General features: G+C 34.5%; 1 protein-coding gene, 1 long non-coding RNA gene and 1 pseudogene across 3 annotated transcripts in view; 2 read left to right on the plus strand and 1 right to left on the minus strand.

The window, feature by feature from the left end:
* The window catches only part of LOC145245730 (uncharacterized), a 126,177-nt gene extending 109,598 nt beyond the window's left edge, over positions 1 to 16,579 (plus strand). The window contains exon 4 of the long non-coding RNA XR_013863027.1: positions 15,538 to 16,579. This is a non-coding gene — a long non-coding RNA (uncharacterized LOC145245730). The remainder of the gene's footprint in view (positions 1 to 15,537) is intronic.
* On the plus strand, positions 7,670 to 7,786 carry LOC145246364 (5S ribosomal RNA; annotated as a pseudogene).
* Positions 16,580 to 23,706: 7,127 nt separating the features above from the next.
* Positions 23,707 to 25,936, minus strand: part of LOC145245722 (uncharacterized) — an 86,463-nt gene continuing 84,233 nt past the window's right edge. For both annotated transcript variants that reach the window (XM_080107263.1, XM_080107264.1), the window contains one exon: positions 23,707 to 23,913. In XM_080107263.1, coding sequence (XP_079963389.1) covers positions 23,855 to 23,913 — 59 coding nt within the window. In that variant the 3' untranslated portion in view covers positions 23,707 to 23,854. The remainder of the gene's footprint in view (positions 23,914 to 25,936) is intronic.

The following is a 25,936-nucleotide window of genomic DNA, read 5'->3' on the forward strand; positions in this document are numbered from 1 at the left end:
ATCTTTTCTTTCCTTTTTTTTCATTATCAAAAATGTAATTGTCTGATTTAGATGCTTGAAAATACCATAAGGTTGAAATAATTTATTGCATCGACAATTATGTAATTTCCGTGTTATATTTTTTATATATATATACATATATAGTTCTCCCGGTCCTTATTTTTCATCTGCTAAAATTTTAATCATGTGATTACGGTGTAGCGATGATGAAATAAGCCATTCATTCAAGTGCCGCTTGCGATATTAAAAATCACTTTATTAGTACTTATGCACGTATGCTATCGGACTGGTGGAGTTTTTGTAACTATTCTGTACTTTCACCTAACAATTTAATAAACAAAAACGACATCGTAAAACTTGAATTTAGTTTGAAAATACTATTTAAAATAGCAGTTTTTAAATATTATTCAAACACCACATTATTTTATATATATTTCCTTTTTTTTTTTTTTTTTTTTTAGGAGGGGGGGGGGTATCCCTTGTTATGGAGTCAGTCCCGAAAATTGCCGAAGCAGTTTACGATATAAAAATCATTTTATTATATATATTTTTGAAATATGTAAAATAAAGTGGCACTTATGTTAGCGGGCTATTTTTTAAATAATATTTTCAAGTTTTACAATATCTTTTTTGTTTATTAAATTGTTAGGTGAAAGTACAGAATAGTTACAAAACACGCACCAGCCGATAACATAAGTGCATAAATACCAATAAAGTGATTTTTAATATTGCAAGCGGCACTTGAATGAATGATTTACTTTATTTTCGCTACACCGTAATCACATGATTAAAATTTTAGCAAACAAAATATTGGGAGACAAAAGGGCCAGGAGAACCCAAAAGTTTATATTCCAAATTTCAGTTGAGCATCTTACAATTTATTCCATTAAGTATGTTGACATGCACAATTCTTGACTGCACCTGTTTCGTAGCGCAAAATCATTCATTTAATTATTATATCAATTAATCTATTCTGCCCTTAACTCCTCCGAGGAAAAAGCAACAATCAATTCATTAAAAGAAAATATAATGCATATGGGCATGATTAAAAAAATCCGAAAATTAAAATTTGGAATATAGACTTGTGTCATTTATTTGCTATATGCTCTGTAATTACATTCAGTTAAAGTATTGGTATAAATAAAAGGTGGAATATAATAAAAAAAAAACAAAAAAAAACTATTTCCACAGAAAAAAAAAAAAAAAATATATATATATATAAATAAATAAATAAACTCCGTCTGTGTGTTCCTTGTAGAAAAAATGGTTATTGAATTTATATAAAATTGTATTGATGTTCTGATTTTTTGAGATGAGAATTGGTTAATCATATTATTTAGATTCATCGGACTACTGTTTTCATCTTACTATTTGGGACCATGCCTAGGAAAGATTAACAAGATGTTGGTTTACGTTACATTTAAACTTCTGCATATCAGTACAGTCAGGGAAGCAGGTAGCAGGAAGGGAATTCCAAAGTTTAGCTGTTCGAGGGAAGAAACTATTAGAGTAGAAAGCTTTCTGGCATTTAGGGACCTCAATAGTGGAGGGGTGTGATGTTTTTGCTAGGCAGGGAATATGTACGTCGAGGGGGAACAAGTGCAGTGAGTTCATCAGAGCACATTCCATGAAAATATTTTTAGAACAAGTACAAGTATGCAACATCGCAGTGGTGGGACAAGCATTGGAGCCTAGTTGACAAAGTGGTCAGACCTATTAGATTGGAAACTCTTTTTTTGGACCTATCCAAGAGTGAGAGGCTAGTCGTAGATGCACCAGCCCAGATTATGACAACAATACTCCATGCATGGGCGAATGGTGGTCTTGTAGAGATACAGGATACTCTCATGTCTGAGTAGTTTTCTAGCTCGATAGTGTGAATATGATTTAATGCCAGTCTATTGATGAAATTCATTATTTCGATTAAGTGAGACAGGGATGTCTGCTCTTGCCGACATTCTTCAATGTTTTCCTTGAAAGAATCCCGACAAATGCACTTGAAAACCACCAAGGAACAGTCAGCATCGGCAGCAGAAGAATCACAAACCTGTATTTTACTGATGATATGGACTCAAAGGCTCAGACAAAAACTAGAGAACCTGGTTAGACAAATCCTCCGCAGGTTACGGCATGGAAATCCGTGCAAACAAAACTGGTGAAAAATAGTGACAACGGAATCCAAACTGACATCATCACTGCCAACAGAGAAGAACTTCGTGAAGAATCTCGAAAACCTTGGACCAATATTTTCGGATGAGAGGTTCAAACCGTCGGGTTTTAGCCAGAATTGCAGTGACAGATGCAACACTGGCTAAGTTGAACATTAGAAAGATAAGGCAATCAAGCTCAGCTCAAAGATAAAACTCATGCGTTTCTTTGTCCACTCAGTTTTCCTGCATTCTTGTGAAACATGGACCGTTACAGCAGAATTAGAGAAGAGGATTCAGGTTTCAGAAATGAAATGCTTCAGAAGACTGGCATCTCTTACAAAGACCACATAACGAATGAGGAAATTAAAAATGGAATAAGGCAAGCCTTTGGTCTTTATGAAGATCTAACCACAATCAGGAGGCTCAAACAAAAATGGTTCAACCATGTAACAAGAGGAGAGAGGCTTGCCAAGACAGTGTTCCATGGAATGGTCAGCTAATTCCGTCCTATGCAATCAGGGCTGCCAACCACCTGTATTTCCTCCTGTCTGATAACACGCTATGCAACATACAAATATCTGTGCATGATATTGTCAAGCTAATCAAAAACCTCGATTCCAGTAAAACAACTGGCCCTGACGGCATTCCTATTATAGTGCTTAAAAAGCTTCAACCAGAACTAGCTCCCACACAAAGCATTTTTTTAAGGAGAATTGCTTCCCAACACTCTGGAAAACCTCATCAGTATGTCCCGTATTTAAAAATTCAGGTGATTGGTCTTCTTCCTCTCAATACAGACCAATCAGTCTCCTGTGTGTCATGAGTAAGTTGCTGGAGTCTGTGTTAAATAGAAAAGTAGTCAACCACCTCGACAAAAATCACTTTCTCACTGACATTTCGATTGATGTTACCTGTGAATGTTAAGCCAAGGAGTTTGAAAAATGTGCTCCCTTGAAGGGTGTTATTTGTTATGGCAATCGGTGGTTGAGAAGGTTATTGTAATTGTTAAAGGAAAGAAGCTTAGTCTTAGTAGCATTAATATTACCATCCACTTGCAGCCTCATTCCACTACCAACGGAAGGTTGTTTTCTAGGGTTTATGCCATTGTTTTGGATGTACATTCGTTTTTCCCTCATGGTTATTATAGAGCAAGCTGCCATCAGCAAATATACTTATCTCAGACACTATTTTATCAGGGAGATCGTTTATGAATATCAGAAATAATAAAGGTCCAAGGATCAATCCTTGGAGCACACTTGCATTTGTTTAAACATACATCCACCAAGGACAACTTGGATTTTTCTCTTGTCTAGGAATGATCTGATTATCTTAATTATTTGTCCAGAAATACTGTGTTTAAATTTTCATGAGAAGCTTTTCATGCTAGACCTTGTCAAAGGCTTTGGATTTATTAAAGGCCACAGCCATCACTTCCTCTGCTTTATCCAGTGCATGGTAAATGGATTCAGAAATGACGATTAAAATTTCCACAGTAGAACGGTTTTGCCTAATGCTATACTGTTAGTCAGAAAGAAGCTTAATATTTACAAGATGGTAGACTAGCGCTTGATTGATTAAAGATTACAAAGTATTTAGTGAAAAGGAGGAGGAGACTAATGCGACAATAATTGGGCGAGGTCACTTCTTTCACCAGAATTCTTAAATGCTGATATAACGGAAGCAATTTTCCAGCTATCAGGGAAGCAAGACTAGGCTATGCATTTGTTAATGAATTTGAAAAGGAGAGTGGATAGCTCAGTGGACCATTTCTGTATTAGTATAGCAGAGATGAGTTCAGACTCCCACGCCTTCGAGGTGTTTAGGTTTTTCATGATATCATGGCCATGAAAAGGGGTGCTTTTCGGATCATCAAGTGCAGCTTCTGTTCTCGAGGGGAAATTTGGGAGGAAATGCTTTGTGTGCTTTAAGGTGGAATTACAAGTGCAAGCAACCTCATAGTTGTTAGAAAGTGAGGTAAGTATTGTCCATTATTCACCACATACATTTTTTCAGAAATCACGAGTTCCTAATTTTTGCGACTCAATACACTTACTGATAATTTGGGTATGCCTTTTCTTGGCTGCAGCTATTTAACTCTTATAATTATTTCCAGCTTCTATAAACTTTTGTCTATTTTTACAAGGTGGAACGATAAAATTATCGCCCTAGAAAAGCCAACATGATTCCATTTCCATTTGATGAAAACCGGTTTTCTTTTGTTGCAGACCATCTACTAGTTGGCTAGTTGTGTACAAATCCCAAGAGCAATAAGAGCCTTCTATCATGTCTGAAAGTGACACAATGTTCAACGAGCAAGATCGGAGATGCGCCACTGTACAACTCATGCTCTCTACCGATCCAATAGGACCGTTTCCAGCACCCTCAAAATGCATCGCTGGATTGCCATGAATAACAAGTATATGCCCAGGGTAATAAAAACAAAATTTCCTGCCACAGTTATCGTATGTTTTCAAGTGAGTGCCACATCATGCCACCTCACATTTTCAAAGTCAGCTTAAAAGTCAACACCAAAGTGTACTTGCATATGCTGAAAAGTGCGGTGATCCCCTGGTGCAATCAGGTGGTCGCTGACAAACCCTGGGTGTGGCAGCAGAACTCAGTGCCGGCCTACACGTCCAAAGAGATCCAGGAGTTCTATGACTTTGTACCCTTCTCTCACTGCCCTCCCCCCTCCTTCCCTAACCTGAATTCGCTGGACTACTTTGTTTAGTCATACGTCGAGAACATCACCAAGATCACCTTCCACAACACTAAAGCCATCTGCTGAATATTCCCCGAGCTCCCACCAGCGCTTGTGGAAAGGGCATTCTCCCAGTTCCGGACCCATATCGAGGCAGTGATTGAGGTTGAAGGTGGCTACATTGAATAGATGTCAGCTCTACTACATAATCAAGTTACCTGAATTGATTTTTTTAATAAAAGTTTTAAAATAGGTAGTTTTGTTTTATTTAGGGCAACCCTTTTATTGTTCCGTCCTGTATACGTGCTTGTGACGGACAAATCATCAGAATGCATGTTGCTTTTGCAAGATGGCAGCAGCTGAGAGTGGGGCTTGCTATTTTACTTCCATGTGCGAACATGTGCTTCAATTGCCTGCTTTGCACGATTCCATTATATCATTGGCACACTGTTCAGAAAGAAGAGAAAAGATATTTGTACATGTGTGTTTTGATGGCTTCTCAATCAGCCTTTTTGAAGCATCTTGTCCAAGCCACGACCTGCATTCAGCTTTGCCAAATTGGCAAATTGTCAACCGAAAAGAAAAATATTTAGAAAAATATTAGAGAAATATATTAGAAAATATTTAGAAAAATATTAGAGAAAAATATATAGAAATCAAGAAATCTATGCCCACCCCACCCCAATGTACAATTTACATTTTTCAAAAATAAATACCAATACAACACAGGGTTTTCCAGTAATTAAATTTTTTTCAAGCAAAAACTCTTTAATTGAATATTGAGAAAGTTTAAAAGAATCGGAATTGGTAATTTAGAAGAGTATCAGTAATTGTGTCGGAATCAGGAAAAATTTTGAAACCATCTTATCAACCTTTACTCTGGAAATTCCACTGTAATACCTCCATGTATTCCTTCTTGCTTGACAACTGCTGACTCCAAGACTCCAACACCATGCCATGGATTTAAAATTTTTTGGGCTCTGGCCTCATCTCCTGTCATCTTTGAAATAATCTTGTTTTATTGCATTTTTTTTCCACAATTGACAAACATTGATAAAAATCGCATAATGATTTTATCAAAACCTTGGATAAAATACACAAAGGATGAACATTTATAAATTTATCAATTTATAAAAAAAATTATATCTACATTTAACCTTGCACCTCAATGAGATTCTAGTTTTTTTTAAGTGATTATATGTAAACACAGAAAAAGAAAGCAAATAATTATTGTAGAATTTAGAGTGGGTTGAGTTGCACATATAAATTTAGGACAAAATGATCCTCTATTTTCAGGCCATTTTAAAATTTTGGAACCATCTCATCACTAATCTTTACTCTGGAAATTCCACTATAATACCTCCATGTATTCCCTCTTGCTCAACAACCGCTGACTCCAACACTGTGCTATAGATTTCTTCTCTTTCATCTTTTCCGGTCATGTCATCGTCTTTCACATTAGTGGCTGCTGAGAAGAGTGCGCACGGATTCACAAGTATAAAAATAAAACATAAACCCCAACACATTTTGCAAATATCAGCTGTGCACTCTGGATGTGTGTGTGAGTGACAGCATTGACTCCCTTCATACTAAGGTCAACGCCTACGTTCTATTGAAGCCGTGTTCATCTGTTGATGTCAGATCATCCTCATCTTCTAAAGCTTGCTTGATCTTGTCCAAACAACAACCCGTCTTTGTGTTCAACTTGCAATCGTCCTGAAACCATCCCCGACTGTCGCAAAACTTGTCACCCACCCCCGAAACTGACTTTTAAGTAAGTTTAGCAAATAATAAAGAACTTATTATTAGACAATGCATAGAAATTTGTTTTTGATGCAGACAAAGAGAAATAAGGGTAGGGTCTAAATTAGAGTGTGACAAATGGTGATAGCAAACAGACTGAACAATGGATAGATATATATTTAGTTTTATGCCATCGGGGAGTGACAATAGAAACGATTGGTGGACTACAAATCTGGATTTAACTACAATCAGTGAGTTTCTTATGACAGTCAGAGTTGAGACTACAGTTGGAGACAGGTAGTGGCTGGCTTGGGCCAGGTCAGAAAAGCTTTGAGAGATCGAGTGAACTGACAGCAACAAACAAACCCAGACAGAACATAGATGTGAACGTTAGCATGTAGACATACACATTCAGAGTCCAACTGACATATGTCTGAAGCATCGAAGTCTGCGTGTTTTTTTCTTGTGTTTTGTCTTTATACTTATGGACCTGTGTGCTTCCCCATTAACAGTTGCCAGTATGAAAAGGATGATGACGACACAGCCAGAACAAGAACGATGAAAAATGGAGAACAAAGGCATGACACTCAACGTTTGGGGTCAGCGGTTTGTCAGTGGGGCCAAGTGGTGTCATAGTGTTGCTGCATGTAAAACGTAACGTATTCTACTTCTGATTCGTTTCCATAAAAAGATTACTTTCTTCTTCTTCATCTCAGAATATGTTTTTTTTTTCTTATTCTTTGGAAACTTACCGTTTTTATCATAGTTCCTGTTTTTTATTCACTTGTGCACCTGTTTGGCTGTTTTGACACCTGAAGGCATTAAACTTTTCAATAAGGGATGAAATTCCCTATGAGCTGATGACATGAGCCAACGATATAAGACTTGTGGTACCAAAGATACCTGTCTCAAGTATGTCCTGCTGGATCAGGCTAGTTTGAATGAGAGATTGAGGTTGGTTCTGCAAACTAATTTCATTTTAAACAAACTTGTAGAACATGTCATTCATCACCCTTATGATGATCAAATGGTTTTCGTTGTTTCGATGGACAAATTCATCTGGTCACATTAATCTATGTACAGCACAATCACGTTGACACACTGGTTCTCGCCAGATCACCAAAGTTAAGCAACGTTGAGCCTGACCAGTACCAGATGGGTGACCATTTGGGAAGGCTAGGTGCTGTACGTACCTTCTGGAAAGGTTGGGCGTGGGGCCAGCACTCTCACCCTGTAAAAAGAACTCCTCGCTACAAAAACATCTACAAAAAAAGTTGTAGATGGCCTATGCCCCTCCAGAGGCTCCAGGATTGTGGATGGGATGGGACATTAATCTACAGTAGCAAATCTGCTGCCCAGGCAATGCTGGAGATCCTTGATCATATCTGCTATAGCTTAACCCAGTGGTTCCCAACTAATGTGCCACAGAATGATTACCGGTGTGCCACAAAGAAATTATAGCTACAAATCATTTAACTTGTTAATTTGTTTAATAAAGACATTTAATTTCTTAATCATGATGACATTATTCAATTCCAACTCTAGATAAAAAAAAAAAAGCTATAAAAATCTGTAATTCTCAACTTCGTACGTATCGATTTTCTTACCATAAAAAAGCATGAAAGTCTTAAAAATATTGAAGAAGAGTTAAGAGTGTGTCTCTCTTGCATTTGCCCATATATTGCGGCAGTAGTTAAGAAACACCAGGCACAACTGTCCTGCTGACATTTACCATTATTACTCTATACCAGATATTGACTACAGGACATGTTGATTTATGTGAATAAAAATTATCCTTATATAATCTTCTTTGCTTTTTTATTATAGCAAAATGGCTTTATGAGTAGAAAATATTTTTTGTAATAGGTGTGCTGCAAAATTTATCTGTTGAGTTTAATTAACTTACTGGTTAATAGTGCTTTGGTTGGAATAATAACTACATTAGATCATGTATGAACATTAAATGTTATGTGTTAAACTCCCTCCCACCCAAGTGTCATTTCCTCCAAAGCTATTTTTTTTTTTCTCAGCTTTTTAGTACCGGCAAGTAAAGAATTTGAATTGCTGTTTGTACTATGACTTGCTGAAAAGTATTTTGCGAGATTGGAAAATTTGAAGTTTCTGCTTTTTATTAAAAAAGTAAAGACTCTAAGGGTTGTAATTAACCTTCCAGCTTTTTAGTAATGTCAGATCACCAAAGTTAAGCAATGTTGGGTCTGGTCAAAATGGTTGACCACTTGGGAATTCCAGTTGCTGTATCTGCTCTCTGCTTATCTCAGCATTGTTTCCAGTCGTTCTGGACTTCTCCTTGCCCCTGGATTCAAGCAGTGCCAATTCAGGAGAGGTGTGGTTAGAGATTGCACAACCCTTGCCTCATAATTACATGGGCAGCTGCCCTTGCAGAGGATATTGATTGTCTCTTGTGACGTGGAGAAAAAAGGCAGTTTAAAATTGATAGCAAGTACAAATGAGAACACAACTTATTTGTCCTCTGATATGTATATTATTTATTTTAGAACAAACACATTGAGGACATTGCTAAGGCTGCTGCAAAGAAGGTGTGCTCTCTCTACCATGCTAGAAAATTACTTACACCTGAAAGTATTCAATACCTCTACAAAGCCACCATTCACATCTGCACAAAATATTGTTGTCATATCCGGGCTGGTGCGTCTACAACTTGTCTCTCCTTCTGAGACAAGATCTAATAGAGTTTCCAGTCTAATTAGTCCCATACAATCAACCAAGCTCCAACCTCTGTTTCATCACCACAATGTTGCACCTCTGTGCATGTTTTACAAGTATTTTAATGGAATGTGCTCTCATGAATTCCTCACACTTGTGCCATCTTGACATATACGTCCAACCAATACAACAAGCAGCAAAATCCCACCCCTTTACTGTCAAGGTGCTAGATACTTGAAAGTCTTCTACTCTAATACTTTCCTCCCTCGGAAGCCAGACTTTGAATTCCTTTCCTGCTTCCCGACTGGACTAATATGAAGAAGCTTAAATGAAAAATCTCCAGAAAGAAGGCAAGGTTAAACATAAGACTCCAAGTTCCAAGATAGCCCCCCACCTCCCACTACCATGTCTCCTTCTCCAACATCATGGATCTATGTTCCAGAGATTGAAACTCAATTATAGGAGACGAAACCAGACCTATTATTCCGAATTGAAACTGGCATTGAGCTGACTATTTCTCTAGATGAGTTTATGATTAAAGGATACTTTAACAACATCAAAATCTGACCCCCAAGACTGCCATGGACATGGAATACATACCTATATTAGAGATGGCTTTCTATGTGGCAGGGACATCTCCAGAGAAGACCATAAATTGCCCTATATGTGCTTCTGGGTTGCACTTGCTCACACCACTGCATTTATATTTGCCCTCTATCGCCCTCACAACAGCGGAGTTACTATCTTTAAGAGCATATCTGAGAAAATTGACCACATTCTGTCTGCTCATCCTTTGGCTAACATTCACGTCTCTGGAGGCTTCCATGTTCACAATGTGAATAGTTAGCCCACTCAAACAAGGCAGATGATGAGAAGAGGTTCGGTCATGATTTCTCCATTGCTTATGACCTAACTCAGATTTGTTCACAAATGCACCCATGTACCTGACGGTCAGTATGCAAGTCTCCTAGACCTTTTTCTTACAAATTGTCCTGAACTATGTTCATCCTCTGTTCTGTCTCCACTGGGATCTTTTGACCACTCGGTTGTCTCAGTTAAGATAAAAATAAAATTTAATAAGTCCTTTGACGTACCTCTCCATCATACAGTATATCATTACTCTATGACTAACTGGGATAGCTTCCGTACATTTATATCAGATGTATTTCTGCGTTCCATGTTTAAAAAGAACATGTCCTCTATAGTATCAGACCTTACGGAATGGCTAATTGTAGGTGTAGACTGTTTCATACCCTCCCAAAAATTCCACCAAAAAGATTTTTTTTTAATTGTTTTTTTTCCACCCCAAACAAGGTACAGTGTCACTAAGTCGTAAGAAGTTAATCTTTAGAGCCAAATTTGCAGGGATATTATGTAGGGAGTTGAGCAGCAAGATGTCTGTTCACATTACACTTGAACTTCTGCATGTCAGTACAATCAAGGAAACAAGTCTAGCAGGTCAAGGGAAGAAGCTATTTCAGTAGAAGGCTTTCCGGCATCTAGGGATCTCTATAGTGTGGGGGTGCGACTTTACTGCTTGTCGAGTTTGTCGTGGACATTTACACTGAGGGGGCACCAGTGCTTTGAGTTCATTCGATCACTTTCTATTAAAGTACTTGTAAAACAGACACAAGGATGCCACATTTCAGCGATGGGACAGCGGTTGGAGTTTGGCTGACAGTGTGGAACCTATTATTAGGTTGGCAACCCTTTTTTGAACTTTAGGTTTTTTATTTTTTAAAACCTTTTTCACTCCAAACAAGGCATATTGCCATGTGAAACGTAAGGGGCTACTACTTGGGATTGTGTCTAATAGGGAAGTGTGAGGAGCAGCAAGATGTCTGTTCACATTACATTTAAACTTCAGCAGGTAAGTACAGTCAGGGAAGCAGGAAACAATGAGGGAATTCCAAAGTCTAGCAGTCAGAGGGAAGAAACTATTAGAGTAGGAGGATTTCTGATATCTAGGGGCCTCTACTGTGAAGGGGTGAGATTTTACTAGGTTAGTTGAGACTGTTGATCAGAAAGAAGCTAAGCATTTACAAGATGGAAGACTAGTGCTTGATTGATTAAAAACTCAAAGATTTTAGTGATGAGGGGAAGGAGACTGATGGGGTGATAATTGAGCAAGTCTGTTCTTTCAATTTGACCAAACCAACAAAGTCTCCTGTAGTACATACGTTGTGTGCAAGAAGTTATTGCAGCACAAGGAGGAGCAGGTGTAAGTAACATAGTGCATATTAGCATGTGGGAAAATATCAGCAGCAGCAAAAGATAGCTGACTTGTGTAGAGATTAGCAGCAGCAGGTGAAGTGCACGAGAAGGAAAGGGGGGGGGGAAAGGGAGAACAAATGCACCATGTGATCGAGAGAAGTAAAGTGTGCATCCAAGGAAATGGATGTGTAAAGTCAAGGATGAAAATAGGCTGTGGTTGACATGCAGTCAGAGAAAGGAGAAACACAACCAGGTTAGATAGACAATTGGCAGCGAGAGGTCTTTTAAGTGGTGTCGAGAGGAGAGAGTAACGATAATAAAAACTTTGGTGAAAAAAGAAAAAAATGCTGACTCAGATTTATTTTCTTCTTGTTTGTTTGTCCCAGCCACGTTACATAAATACTATGTTACGCAAATGCCACGTTACATAAATACTATGTTACGCAAATGCCACGTTATGCAAGGCAAGAGTTAGAAGCGGATGATTTAGCTGAGAACTTACTAACCAACTGGTTTGGTCACATCAAAAGAATAGATGAAAGTTCCTGGGTTTGTAGGTTTAGAGCAGTTGAGGTAGAAGGGTTAGTTGTCAGGAGAAACTGCAATGAAAACATGGAGGAGGTTATAAAAATGGACTCAAGGGAAAGAGGGCAATAAAGAGATAAGTTAATTTTTAAGTAAATTTCTAAAAGCCGTCTAGCATGTACCAGCATGTAAAGTGGATGTAAAACTAAATATGATGTTGACGTTGGCTTATTTTAGTTTTTAGGAGATTTTAGAAAAAGGTGTCCATATTACCAATTCTCAGAACCGGAAAAAGTAATAGAACTGAAATATGTTTTATTTATTGCAAAATCTATATATATATATATATATATAAAAAAGTGAACGTGTCTGTGTACATTTCCCTACGCAATAACTCTGTCAATTTTTAGTCTACAGACTTGAAATTTGATATACAGGGTACTGAGATTTGGGAAAATCGATGTGATTGGTTTCTGGCCAGAAATTTGGCGATTAAGGGATCAAAGTTCAACGATTTGACCTTTGAGAACTCTACCAAACTTCGACAATTTTGGGTCTACGCACTTGAAATTTTAGATATAGGTTCCTTGGATATGGATCTAACTTAATAACTTCATTTGAACCCAAAACAATAAATTTTAAGGGGTCATAATAAGGGTCAAAATTTAAAAAAAATTGACCTCTGCGGTCTCTTACTGAGACAATTTCTGGTCTAAAATATTTGAAATTTTACATAAAGGGTATTCAGAGATAGGGCAAGGTTTTTCATCAGTTTGGGTCGAAAATTTTTAGTTATCAATATATAAATGTATGTATGTATATCTGTTTGCATGTCTTCCTTAAACTTTCAATAGAGGTGACGGATTTTACCAAGATCAGTATCGTTTTAAAGTTCGACCTTTCATACGACAAATATCGAAAAAATGGCTAAAAACATTAATATCTTCCCCTCAACTAGGCACTTTTCTACAAGGGGGGGGGGCTTTTTTTGCCGATATTTTTGAAAGTTATCCTCTCCTTTAAATTGTCTCACCTTAATTTTTAAAAATGTTGCTTCCGGTTTAGCGGTGGTTGTAACAGCATAACCGTTAGGTTTTACCCCGTTCTTTTCCTCCTTTGTGGTATGGGTTCGAGCCTGCCTTCCTACTACCACTTTTTTTTTTTTTTTTTTGTTCAACACACACACAGTCAAACGCCTGGGCAACGCCGGGCTGAAATGCTAGTGATATAAAAACCAGTGTCTACTCAAAAATCAATTGACTTAAATTTATATGTAAACTAGCAAGCCGCCCGGCGTTGCTCGGTTGTAAAATATGCATAAATATTATATTTTAATGCATGCAGATTTCTTATCATAAAGCAATTCTCTATTGATTATTATCCAATATTTTATGATTTCAAAAGTTATAAAATAATGACTTGGGTGTCATCCAATAGAATCGAAACCAAAACGTTTAGTTCTTCAGCATTAGTTGTTATTATCTTTCTAGTGTCGTTATTGTCTGAACTATGAATTGATATGAAAAGTTAAAAATTAATCAACTTTGAGCTATGAATGTTTAATTTTGCGCATGTGCAAAAGTAACAGCAGGAGTAATGTTTTATTTGACTTACCCTGCCAAGATCAAATATTTTACGTTCAATTTTGACTCCTTAACAGCAATTTTAGCTGGCTCAAAACCAAATCGAAAATTTGCCACTAATCTAAGTACCTTATTTATCAAATTTTAACTCTGTAGACCAAATATGTAGAGAGAAGTTTGGTAGCGACTTTTTGCACACGCACCGACAAAATCACTTATATATATATATACATACATAGAGAGAGAGAGAGATAAAAATATTTCCATGTGCTAAAACGTTTTCATCTTAAATTCTACACAATTATGCAGAATTTAGAAATTTTGCATAAATAGAATTCAGTGTAAAAGTGAAATGAAACCAATCATTTAATAAGAAACCATAAAAAATGAATAAGTAATTAATGCTTATTTTTCAAAGAAATATGCCAATTAGTTAACCTTTATATAGCTGTTTGCATATCCATGACGGAATATATTAAAAAGTTTGTTTATTAAATTGTAAATAGAAAGTAGACTTTTAATATCAAGTTCAGAGCGAGAAAAAAAACTCCACTTTATATGTATATAGATTAAAGTCAGTTGGATTTTCGACATTAGACCTACATAGCATTTAAGCTAACAAATCAATGTTGACTTTTGAGTAGATACTAGTTTTCATACATTATTTTGCAATGAATAAAATGTATTTCAGTTTTATTAATCTTCAATTACTATGTATTAGTGTTGGGATGATTAATTGAAATTGGGAATCGGAAAAGTCGAAAAATATTGGAATCGTCCCATCACTACTAACTGATTCAATGTGTTTGTTTATCAAGTAGAAAATAAAGTTTCAGATTTTATTTGTATTCATTACAATATTTTCCAAAATAATATTTAAAAAAAGAAATTTTATTTTTTTGAGTCTGATGAAATATTTATGAGAATCTCACTTGTCAACTCATTTTTTTTCTTGTTTTGAAATTTTTTTCATTCTAAAATTTTTGTTTTTCAAGTTTTTTTCTTGTTCTGAACATTTTTTTGTTTTACAAATTGACATGAGATTTCGAATTAGAATAAGAGATGTCAAAAGAGACATCAGCAGCAGTATAGAGCAGATGGTGGCTCAGTGGTTAACGATGCGAACTGACAACCTGGGTGTGCAAATTTCAAATCTAAATAATTCTATAGAAACACTTTCATTTAAGAATGTTGGCAACCTTCACATGGTCCCTCCATTAAGTGCCAGATATCCTTTTAGAAAGAATTCTTAATAGAAAGATATCAGGAAAACAGCTGCCAACAAAAACAGTAATGATCAAGATCTTTCTGATTTTCACTTGAGCACATGGTGTAATGGGGAAAAAGGTGGCTGGTTAATTTTAATGTATCTAAAACCAAGCTCTTGCTTTCCATCCTCAACCTTCTGATCGCCACCTGAAATAAATGACTTATCTTGGAAAAACACCATATTTTGACAAGCTATTGAGACTGACCTTCACTCGGATCTGAAAATACGTAAAATCTGTTGCCAAGATCAACAAAATAATGGTTGGATTATTCTACCGCGCCAGTAGATTTTTCATTGCTGATGCAATTCTCTACCTGTATAAGAACCAAGTATGTCTTAAGATAGAGTTGTTATGTATAGAGGAACTACTCATATCTTCCTTTCCTGCCACAACAGAATACAAAACTGACTTTGAAATCTAGTGGATGATGTCTTTTTCTCCTCTCTGCAGTCTCTTTCTCATAGAAGAGACATTGTGGGCTTCTCTCTGCTCTATCATTATTTTTATGTAAGATGCTCAACTGAGCTTCACTCTATGGGCCCCCCCCCCAGTAAGTCTTTTGTGGCAAACACTCGACTAGCTACAACAATTATCAGCTTACTCTCTGCCTAAATCTAAACGAAAATTCCATGAGCAGTTTTAATTTTTTTTTTTTTTTTACCTAGAACTGCTCGTATGTGGAACACAATATCATGGAGCTTCTTTCCAGCTGACTATGACATGGTCGTTTTCAAGTCCAATGTGAACAGGTTCTTGAAGAGCTGTCTTCTAAAATAAATTATCAAAAAAGAGAAACTAATTTATGGAATTTTTTAATGTGAAAAACAAGCATGCGGTGAAAAGAATACAAGAAAACATTGGATACAATGAACGGCCAACATACAGTGAAGATGCAAACCCGCTCCCCCTGATCACACTGTGATTGAATCCTGGTATAAACTCCCCATGAATCATGCGGCCAAAGCAATCCATATAGCTGGAATGGATTGAGAAAGGCGGATTGAATGGAGACTTGACTGCTTTACACAGTGGTGTAAAAAAATTGATATTGTATGGCACAAGGATACCAAAAGAGGTGTTGCAATGTTGCACAGAAGCAAAACAAGAGATTATCTTGCATAAGATAAAAGAACCGATTTTCTGATATTTCATAGAGAACTATCCATTGAAGAAGAAATGTTTACCGGGAAAATACACAAGGTTAATCCTATTCAAGGAGATGTGAAATAGAGGTACTGATCTTCCGATCTGCCACAAAATTACTTGGCGATGAAAGAGAGAGACAATGCCAATACCACGAAAAAGGACATGAGCAAGAAATGTGAATTTATATCCAGAATACATTGTTGAAATTGGATCATTATTATTTACTTTTGGGACAAACTATTTTTCTCTCTGAATATCACACAAATTATCTAAGGATTTTATATTTTTATATTTCTCTCATCCCCAATGTATATAGTTCAGTTGATTCATATAACCTTTTTGTTGTTCTTATTTTGAACTGGAATATCCTTTCTTACAGACAAAAAAAAAAAAAAAAGAAAAAAAAAGATATTTTATTTTATTTACAAATTCTTTTTTGATCGCCCTACTCCTGGCCCATTGAGGATTGCATAATGATTTTCTAGCGGAGATCAAACCTTATTGTTTAATAAAATTATTTTATATGTATAACCCACATTAAATTATTTTATATGTATAACCCACAGTTGTTGCGTTCTTTGATTTTATCATCCGTATGCTTTACTCGTATATCAAGAGAGTTTAGTAACAATCTGAGTTTCGATGAATCAAAACAAATGAAAAAGTGTTGCGTAGAAATTCTATGGAAGGTCAAAATGTCTACAATTCAGTTTTATTTTTAAATGTATAGAAAAATTGAAACATTATTATTCCTTAATTTATGTATTTTTGAAAAAAATATTCGTTAATTTAGGTAATCTTATTTTGTTTTAAAAAAAAGTGTTTTTGTTATCATTTAAAATATTTTTTTTACATGATGACTCAAATTATTCTTAAACGAGTTCTAACGATAAATTAATCTTTTTGAAGTAAAAGTTAAAATGCATTTTAAGTACGAAAAAAATTAAAATCATTGATTATACTGAAAATTTATTTATTAAAAAAAAAAAAAAAAAAAAAAATTAGCAAAAATAATTTATTAATAATTAAATAGAATATGGCAGGTAAAATGAAAATCCTGTTTTTTTTTTTTTTTTTTTTTTTTTTTAAAGCACTGCTGCCCATCCGTACTTCTCAAAATGAATGTTTAGTAAATAATCCTATTTTTTTAATAGTTTTTTTTCTTACTGATCCTGGATCTCAAATTTTATTTTCAAGATTATAAAAAAAATTCCTGTGCCGATGTTTACACGTTCATACGTAAAAAAAAAATATATATATTAAATTTGAAAAGTTTCACAAAAATTGAAATATTTTTGTAATATTTTTTGTGTGAAAATATTGAATAAACAATAACCAATGGTAATATCGTTAGTTCGAGAAATTAATTTTTCTTCAAGTTATATTGATTTCATTAAAACGGACTTCAAGGGCTTTTTCTGTGATGTTCCTGAAATATTTTTTAAACATTTTTTCATTTGTTAATATCTATAATGCTTTATTTTTTATAATAACAGCAAAAATAAATTCATGCGATTTTTTTTTTTGGTTGTCTTAAAATTCTTGAAACTATAATATAGGTATTTTTTTGCTTACACAAAATATTTTGACTAAGGTTAAAAAAAAAAAATAATAATTGTCTCATTCTGTGAAATTTTCATTAAAAATATTTTGTTGAATTTTTAAGTGAAGGAAGGGTGAAAATGTTTATACATTTTGCACATACCTACTATTAACTCTTATCCTTGAAATGAATTTTCTTTCTTCCTTCAAATTGAACGAGACAGACGTTTACAGTGGATATTAAATTATTCATCAATTCTGTTAAAGTGTTTTCAAACGTCCAAACATCAATGGACAGCAAAGCAAGTTAATGCAGATCTTGGCAATAGAGATCGACATCGGAATGGTAAATATGAAGAACGCGCTTAACAAGGATATTCATTATTCCTCATAAGTACCAACTATTCACAAATGAGGGCATACTGTGTTGCCATACCCTCGCCGTTTCCATGGTTTTCTCGTATCTGCTATTCTAGTTGTGTCATTGTCTCTCACGTCAACTGCCGAGTGCACGAGTTAACGCTAGAGGTACAAAATAAAATACAAACTCCGACATCCCACGGATGTCAATTGGACTCTGTTCCGAGCTACAACCTGTGTTCAACTCATAACTATCCCTTGCTATCGTACACTGTTGCAAAACTCGTCACTTTTAAAATTGCCTGTAAACTAACTCGAAATATATCAACTTTCGTTTTCAGTCGGTTTGTCCTAAAACAACTACCACACCTTGATTAACAATACTATTTCAGCTGCCTTTTGTGTGCCTTGGTGAGCAACTTCTGGTACCTTTGTTCTGCTGATAAATTTATTTCTTTTTCGTTATATTTTCTTCCTTTTTTTAATTCCTAACACTTGTAGAGGGGTATCTTGATAGTATCACATTATGAAAGTTAAGAAACTCATCAATAAAACAGTCGAGTCAGGAATATTCTGATTCTTTTCAGGAGCAATTACACAACATGCAAAATAACAGCATAAAGTTGCGGGTGGAAACCATAACAAAATTACTTGTAACAAGAATGATGAACTGATTGACAGGATTAAATTGTATTCAGGTATCTCTCAACATTGTAAAAGCCGCTATTTCCAGGTTCAAATCCTGCCTGGAGGCTGTGGTGGAGGTTCAGGCCAGCTTCTTTGAGTGAGATGGAGGTTGTGGAAGTGGTTTAGGCTCTGCTTCTTCAATTGAAATGGAGGCCATGGAGGGAGGTTCAGGCCAGTTTCTTTGAGCAAATTGTATTCAGCAAAACAGATACTTTTTTGAATTTTAAGAATACAATATGATTTTTTTTTCTAAAACATATCAAAGTTGTTTCGAGCAGAGGTAAAGGTGGAGATGGATAGATGAGATAAATTCAAAGATGAAAAAGGAACAACAAAACAAAAGAAATTCCCATTTTCATGTTATTTATTGAATAAGGCAATTTTTTTTTTAAGGATTTCATGCCGTCTTTTCAAGGTTTTGTCTTCCCTTGGAACGTGACATTATGGTGAGGGGGTCCTTCAAGAGGAAATCATAAAAATAAGACAATTTGAGATTTATTTCTGTTGATACAAAAAAAAAGAAAAATGTTTCTCAATGTCACTCATAAAATATTCCTCATTTTCAATTTTTTGGGATACAAAAAGTTTTCATTATTATTCCCTTTCAGTTTTTGTCATTGAATTTGAGTATTTGTTTTCTTTTTTTTTTTAATTTTAAAAGAAAAAAAAAATTACCTGTAGAAACAACGGGAATTTTCTCTTTGCCAAAATAGATCTGAGTGTAGAGGGAGGGGGGCAGTTGAAAGAAGAAAAATTGAAAATAAAAAAAATTTAATGAAACATTAACCTGAATCAACACTGATTCCCATTTTGGTGAAGAATGAGAAAATAATTAGGAGGAGGAGTAGGGCAGAAAGAAAAAGGTATTTGTTTTGATTTGGAGTTAAAAGAAAGTGAACATTTCAACAACAACAAAGAAATAAAGCAAATCATTGTAATAAAAATAAGAATTATAATAAAAATTATAAGAATTATAAAAATAATTTAAAAAAAAAAAAAAAAAAAAAGACTAAAATGGTGAAAGCATTTTTGGTTCCAAAGATTTCCTAAGAATTTTGATCATTTGTTCTTGTTTGACCATTTTTGGTTTGGAATGCTTAAAAAAAAAACAAACAAACTTTCACATCACACGCATATGAAAAGAAAAAAAAAAAAGTGGGGAGAAGGTAAAATGGATTACAACCTAAATAGGTGGAAGAATTCTTTGAACAGTTCCACTTTTTAGCTTGCCACATCTAACAATGTTTCATTTCTTTTTTTTTTTTGGAGTTTCTCTCCAAAGTATAAATCCATTTTTAAAATCAGTAAAAAACGTCTGATTTTAAGACGAGTCAGGTAACACAGAAAAAAAAAAAAAAAAATGGAAACTTTAATAAAATTATCATCGATTTCTTTGAGAAAAAAAAATCTAAACACTCTTCAATGGAAAGTGAAGAAACGACAAATTCCAAGAAAAATAAACAGAAAAAAATTTTTTTTTTGGGGGGGGGGCGGACAAAAAAGTCTGAAGCATTCAAAATTCATTGATGGAAGCAAATCAATTTATTCAAATTTATATAAAATGTTTAGAATATCAATTTTGATGCTTGTTAAGATGCAGTCGACAAATCGATTTTTTTAATATGGTTTTAAACAAAAAACAATATTACCTACTTAATTGTCATGTTGAAAATAGTAATATATCCAAAAATTATGAAAAATCGAGTATAAAGTTAATCATAGTTAAAAGTAATTTTTACAGAAAATTGAGTAAAATCGCATTTTTCTTAGACATTATAAAGTAGGCAGTAGGAGTCTACACGCAGGGGACATAACTCCGAAACGAATATTTTTGATTACTCGTTTATAGCTGCAATATTTGTTGTCCAAACTTTTTTTTTGTTTACTAAAAACACATTAGCAGTTGTTCTACTCAATGAATTTTCATAATTTTGGAATATATTACTATTTTTGACATAAGTACGTAATATGGGTTTTGCTTAAAGATATGTTTTAAAAAATGATTTGTTGACTATAGCTAAACAAACACCTAACTTATAAATGAGCAGGAAAGTCGGAATTCATAAAGAATTATGAGAAAGGCAAATCTATAGAAGTTTTCAGACTTGACAATCACCAAACCCGACACACAAACACATATTCAGCCATTACCGAGGTTTAGAAAGAAAAAGTTGTAGAAATATTTGAACTGATAAAATTTTCTTAATAACAAAATAGTTAAAAAATTAAGGAAAAAACATTTTGTTACGGTTGAAAAATGAAAAATAGTTTTAGCGCACGAAATCATTTTTTTTTTTTTTTTAAATCTGATCAGCATTTAGAATTTTTAACTTTTTTTTTTATTCAGTCATCTGAACAAGTTTTTGATTACAAATTTTGTATAAAAAAAAAATGTTGGGTGGGGGCAGACAAAAATTTTTTATTTTAATTTTTACAAATTTCTTAAGTTTCTGAACTTCTTTTTTGGCAATTTTGGGCCTTTTTGCAAAGAATATGGTAAAAAAAAGAAAAAAAAAAGAAAAAAAAAACAATGGAGAACAGTAATCTTATCCATCTCAAGTGATATTATACCCCCCCCCTTCATCGTCCACCTTCCATTTTGAAATTAAAAGTCTTATGATTACAAAAAAGGAAAACAGTAAATTAAAAAAAATTATCAAAAATATATTTTTAAACTTTCATCTCACCATCTAAATGTCTTGTAAAATGAACCTTGAATTCCGTTTGTGGGAAGAAATTTGAAAATTTTGGGTTCTTGTTTTGAATTCAACTTAAAAACAAAAAAACTACAGGAAAATATATGTACCCATCACAGAATTTAGATGTTATATTACAAAAATCACGTAAATTGTTCAAGTAGTTTTATAACAAACACGCCAGATGCTGTCATGTTTTATAACGTATTTTAATTCAAGGGCAACAACTCCAATTTGACTACCAAAGTTTTGTTTTTATTCAAAATAATCAAAACTCTAAAAATCATAAATTTTGATTTTCTTAGAAAAAAAAACCCAAAATAAACTTGATAAATTTACATGATTTTTGGAATATGAAATCTTTTTTTGTGACAAGTACAAACATCAAAGATGTTTCTGTATTTTTTTTTTAAAATTAGATTGAATCCTAAATAAGAACCAAATTTTGCAGTAAATCACCAAATGAACAATGCTAAACAGTTTGGATCAATTTTACAAGAAATTTATTTCGTGAACAAAAATTAATTTTTTTTAATTTTTGTAGTTTGCTGCTTAGTCTTTTAATAAAATCTAAATTTTAAAATGAAAAGCTTCACACTTTTGCCTTTGAATTGTTTTTATTTTCTTCTTTGAAGACAAGCAATGATTTTGATGTTCACCAATGAAATCAGTTTTTATCAATTTTTAATCAGCAAATGTTGAGTGAAAAGCAGAAACAATCAGACATTTCTCTTCGTCAAAAGAAAAAGAAATTTGATGATGCTGCAGAATCATAATTGTGTCAGAGTGAGGGGAGTGGAAACGTTCAGAAAAAAAAAAAAAGAAATTGAGGATGCTTGTATAGATTGGTAAGCTTTTAAACCAACGCATTTCAGGTGAAAACATTATGTATTTAAAAAAAAAATGATCCAGTAGAAAAATAATTACAATTAAAAATAAAAATTATTGCGTTTAACAATTTATAGTTTTATTGTACGTTTTAATGTCGAAATGTTCACAAGATCCAGGGAGAGATAATGGCAATCAATCAATTTGACTAAATAATTGCACTCCACCATTTTAAAAATGGCAGATTGCAATTATTTAGTCAAATTGAGAACACAATTTTTATTTGAAATACTTCTAGCACATCATCTACTCAATTAGGTTTTGCAGTTTTTGGAATTTATACTAATTTCGACATGTGTAAGTATGTAATAATGTTTTCACCTGAAATGAGTTTGTTTAAAAAAAAACACACCAATCTACACAAACACCAATTTTTTCTCTGAAGTTTAAATTTTCTCTTTCCCCTCACAAACAATTTAATCTACATCAATTGATACGCGCAGTAAAAAAAGGTGAAAAGATAAGCCAGGCGGACTGAATGAGCAAGAAAGAGAAGAGTGCCATCCCCAAGGGACCAAGCAGCTAACCCCCACCTCCTCAAGCAACAAATGCAGGGGGGGGGTCGAAAGTAGGGGTTATCAAGGACGGTGAGGAGTTGCAGTTGAACTTGATGAAACATTGAAGCAATCTCCCAAGGAACAGGAAAAGCAACATCGAAATTTGTCGGAAGAGAGAAAATGAGAGGAAAGAAGAAACAGAAAACAATGTGTCGAAATAAGTAAAATTATTTTTATTTTCCCCAAAATTTAATAAAAAAAAAAAAGAAATAACCGAGAAAAAGAATTTTCATAATTTTGTTAGAGAAATTTTGTTTTGTTTTTGGAGAATTAAAAAATGAAATCAGAGATCAATAATTCTATGAGAAAATGAATCCAAAGAAAATTAAATTTTAAGCAAGAAAAAAAAAAAAAAAAAAATTCACCTGTGTGTGTGTGTGTTAATGTGTTTTGCGTGTGATATCTGTTGAGCAGAGGATTTATCTCAGAGAACAGACAAATTCTTTGGCCAAATGAAGAAGAAAGAAAAAAAAGTTTACCCTCCCCCCCTTTTGGTTTAAAAATTTTTTTTTTTTCGATTCTTCTGTAAAGAATAAAATCTTTTTGATATGCACAACATGGCTAAATGGATCAAAATGGGCAAAATCCATTTCACCTTAAAAAAAAAAAAAAAAAAAAAAAAAAAAGAGAGAGAGCGGAGGTGGGAGTTCTGTATTTTGAATTGTTTCTCATTTCCTTTCTTTAAAAAAAAAAAAAAAAAAAGGATTTCCCTCCCACAAATCGATACGAACATGGGGGGGAGTAGAGAGACGTGTTGATCCCGACCATCATAGTATCTGGCTGATCTCAAGGAACAAACAGAAAATGCGACATTGACCCAAAGATCGCCAACTGCTCATCGATTAATGACATTCTCTTGAACAGAGAAAGAGACGGAAACAAAAAAAAAATCCTTCAGGTTTTTTCTTCTTATTTCCTCCTCTTTAAGAAGAGAAAAAAAAAACCCTTTTACCATAAATCGGAAATTGCAATTATTTCCACTTTTTAAAAATAACGTTAGAATTTTTTAAAATACATTTTTTTGCATAAATTTTTCATATGTGCATGCGCGTTTGCAGCATCTATTTTTTTGCTCAAAGAAAAATAAACTTGAGTTGAAGTCGAACTTAATTTTCTCGGCGTGCTTTCTTCTTTTTACTTTTAGGCACCGCTTCAGTCCAGATATCTACAAAAAAAAAAATTTGAAATTAAAACGATGACATACAAGCAAGCAATGTTAACTTTTTCATGGTTTTTCTGATTATATTTAAAGATTTTATTAATCAACTTGTAAAATTTCTGATGCCCCTTAGCGTTAAATATTCCACTTTTTGTTCATTTTGGAATAAAATTATTTGGAGAAACAAATTGGAGGGAGCTTGAAAGACACTATCATTCATTAATTAAGAGTCAGGAGTGAGAAAACAGACGTAGTCGGAGTCGAGAAAGGGAGAAAGATGGTTTACGGTGATGGCTCCTAGTAGAGGGGGGAATCAGAACTGGTGATAATCTAGGACCAGTGTTGCAGCTTTCCAATGGAGCAAACATCCGGAATAAAGCTGCTGTCAGCACCACCAAGACTTCGAGTTGTGCAAATTTTCATTTGCAGCTTTTCTGAGGATCTGTCAAACAAGCCCAAAGAGGGACCATGTATGTTTCTCTGATTGAACCGATGTAGCAACCCCAGAGAACTGTTATTTGTCCCTTTCTGTTGTAAATGTTACATGTCCGTTGTTAAATTGTATCTGTGTTAATATTTCAACATTGTTGTAAGTTTTATACACGCAATCAATTCAACAAACATTAGAAAACTAGAGAAGACAAACACACATACATATATACATATGTGTGTGTGTGTGTATGTATGCACAAAAGGCATATACATAATATACCGACCCACCAATATACAACACTTTCATGAGTAAGTTGCTGGAATGAGTAAGTTGCTGGAATCTGTGTTAAATACAGAAGTAATCAACCGTCTCAACAAAAATAACCTTCTTAGTGACAATCAATATGGTTTCCGTTCTGCTAGATCTACAGCAGATGTGCTTAGTTATATCTCATAGGATTAGCAAATCTCTCGACAGGCAACCTTTCTAGGGCAATTGCTCTTGACATATCTAAGGCCTTTGATAGGGTATGGCATAAAGGTTTACTTCACAAGATCTCTAGCTATGGTATAGCTAGAAATGTCCTCTCAATTATTAAATCATTTCTTTCTGATAGGTTCATAAGAGTAGTAGTTGAGGAGCAAAAATCAGAAGCTCACAGTATTAATGCTGGTGTCCCTCAGGGGTCTATCCTGGGCCCAACTTTTTTCCTGATCTACATTAATGATCTTCCAAATCACATCCTTACATCATTTGTAGACATTTATGCTGACGACACTACCATTTATGGTAGCACATCTAAGACCGTAAACGACCAAGTTCTCTCAGATTCTCTCTCCTCTGATCTTGAGCACGTAGTACAATGGGGAAATGGCTGGTTACTTTTAATGCATCTAAAACCAAACTTCTCTCTTTACATCATCAACGTTCTGATCCACATCTGGCATCAATTGAAATGAATGGTTCTCGTCTTCAGGAGGCCTCAAGTTTTGACAAGCTTCTGGGCTTGACCATTACTCCTGATCTTAAATGGAACACATACATTAAATCCGTTGCCAAGGCAGCTGGAAAAATGGTGGGATCTTTCTATCGATCCGGTAGATATCTCACTGCTGATGCAATTCTCTATCTATATAAGAGCCAGGTACATCCAAGGATGGAATACTGTTGCCACATCTGGGCAGGAGCTGCTAGAAAGGACTTGTCCTGCCTGGATAGAGTTCAAAATAGACTTCATAGCCTCGTAGGAGATGTCCTTTTCTCTTCCCTGCAACCTCTATCTCACAGAAGAGATGTTGCAAGTTTGTCTCTGATGTATCGTTATTTTCATGTAAAGTGTTCGACTTAGCTTCAGTTTATGGTCCCCCCTCGCCAAACTTTCACAAGAAACACTCGTCTAGCTGTAAACACTATCAATAATTCCCCCCACTCTTTATCTGTGCCTAAGCCTAAATGTAGATTCCATGAACAAAGCTTCTTTCTTAGAACTGCACGCTTGTGGAATTGTCTTCCATTTTCCTGCTTTCCGGCTGACTACAATATGGTTGTGTTCTGCAGCTAATTCTACCCTTTGCGACCAAGACCGCCAACCCCCAA

Source organism: Euprymna scolopes, chromosome 23 (genome assembly GCF_053919585.1).
Source record: "Euprymna scolopes isolate OS-2025 chromosome 23, ASM5391958v1, whole genome shotgun sequence".
Lineage (NCBI taxonomy): Eukaryota > Metazoa > Mollusca > Cephalopoda > Sepiida > Sepiolidae > Euprymna > Euprymna scolopes.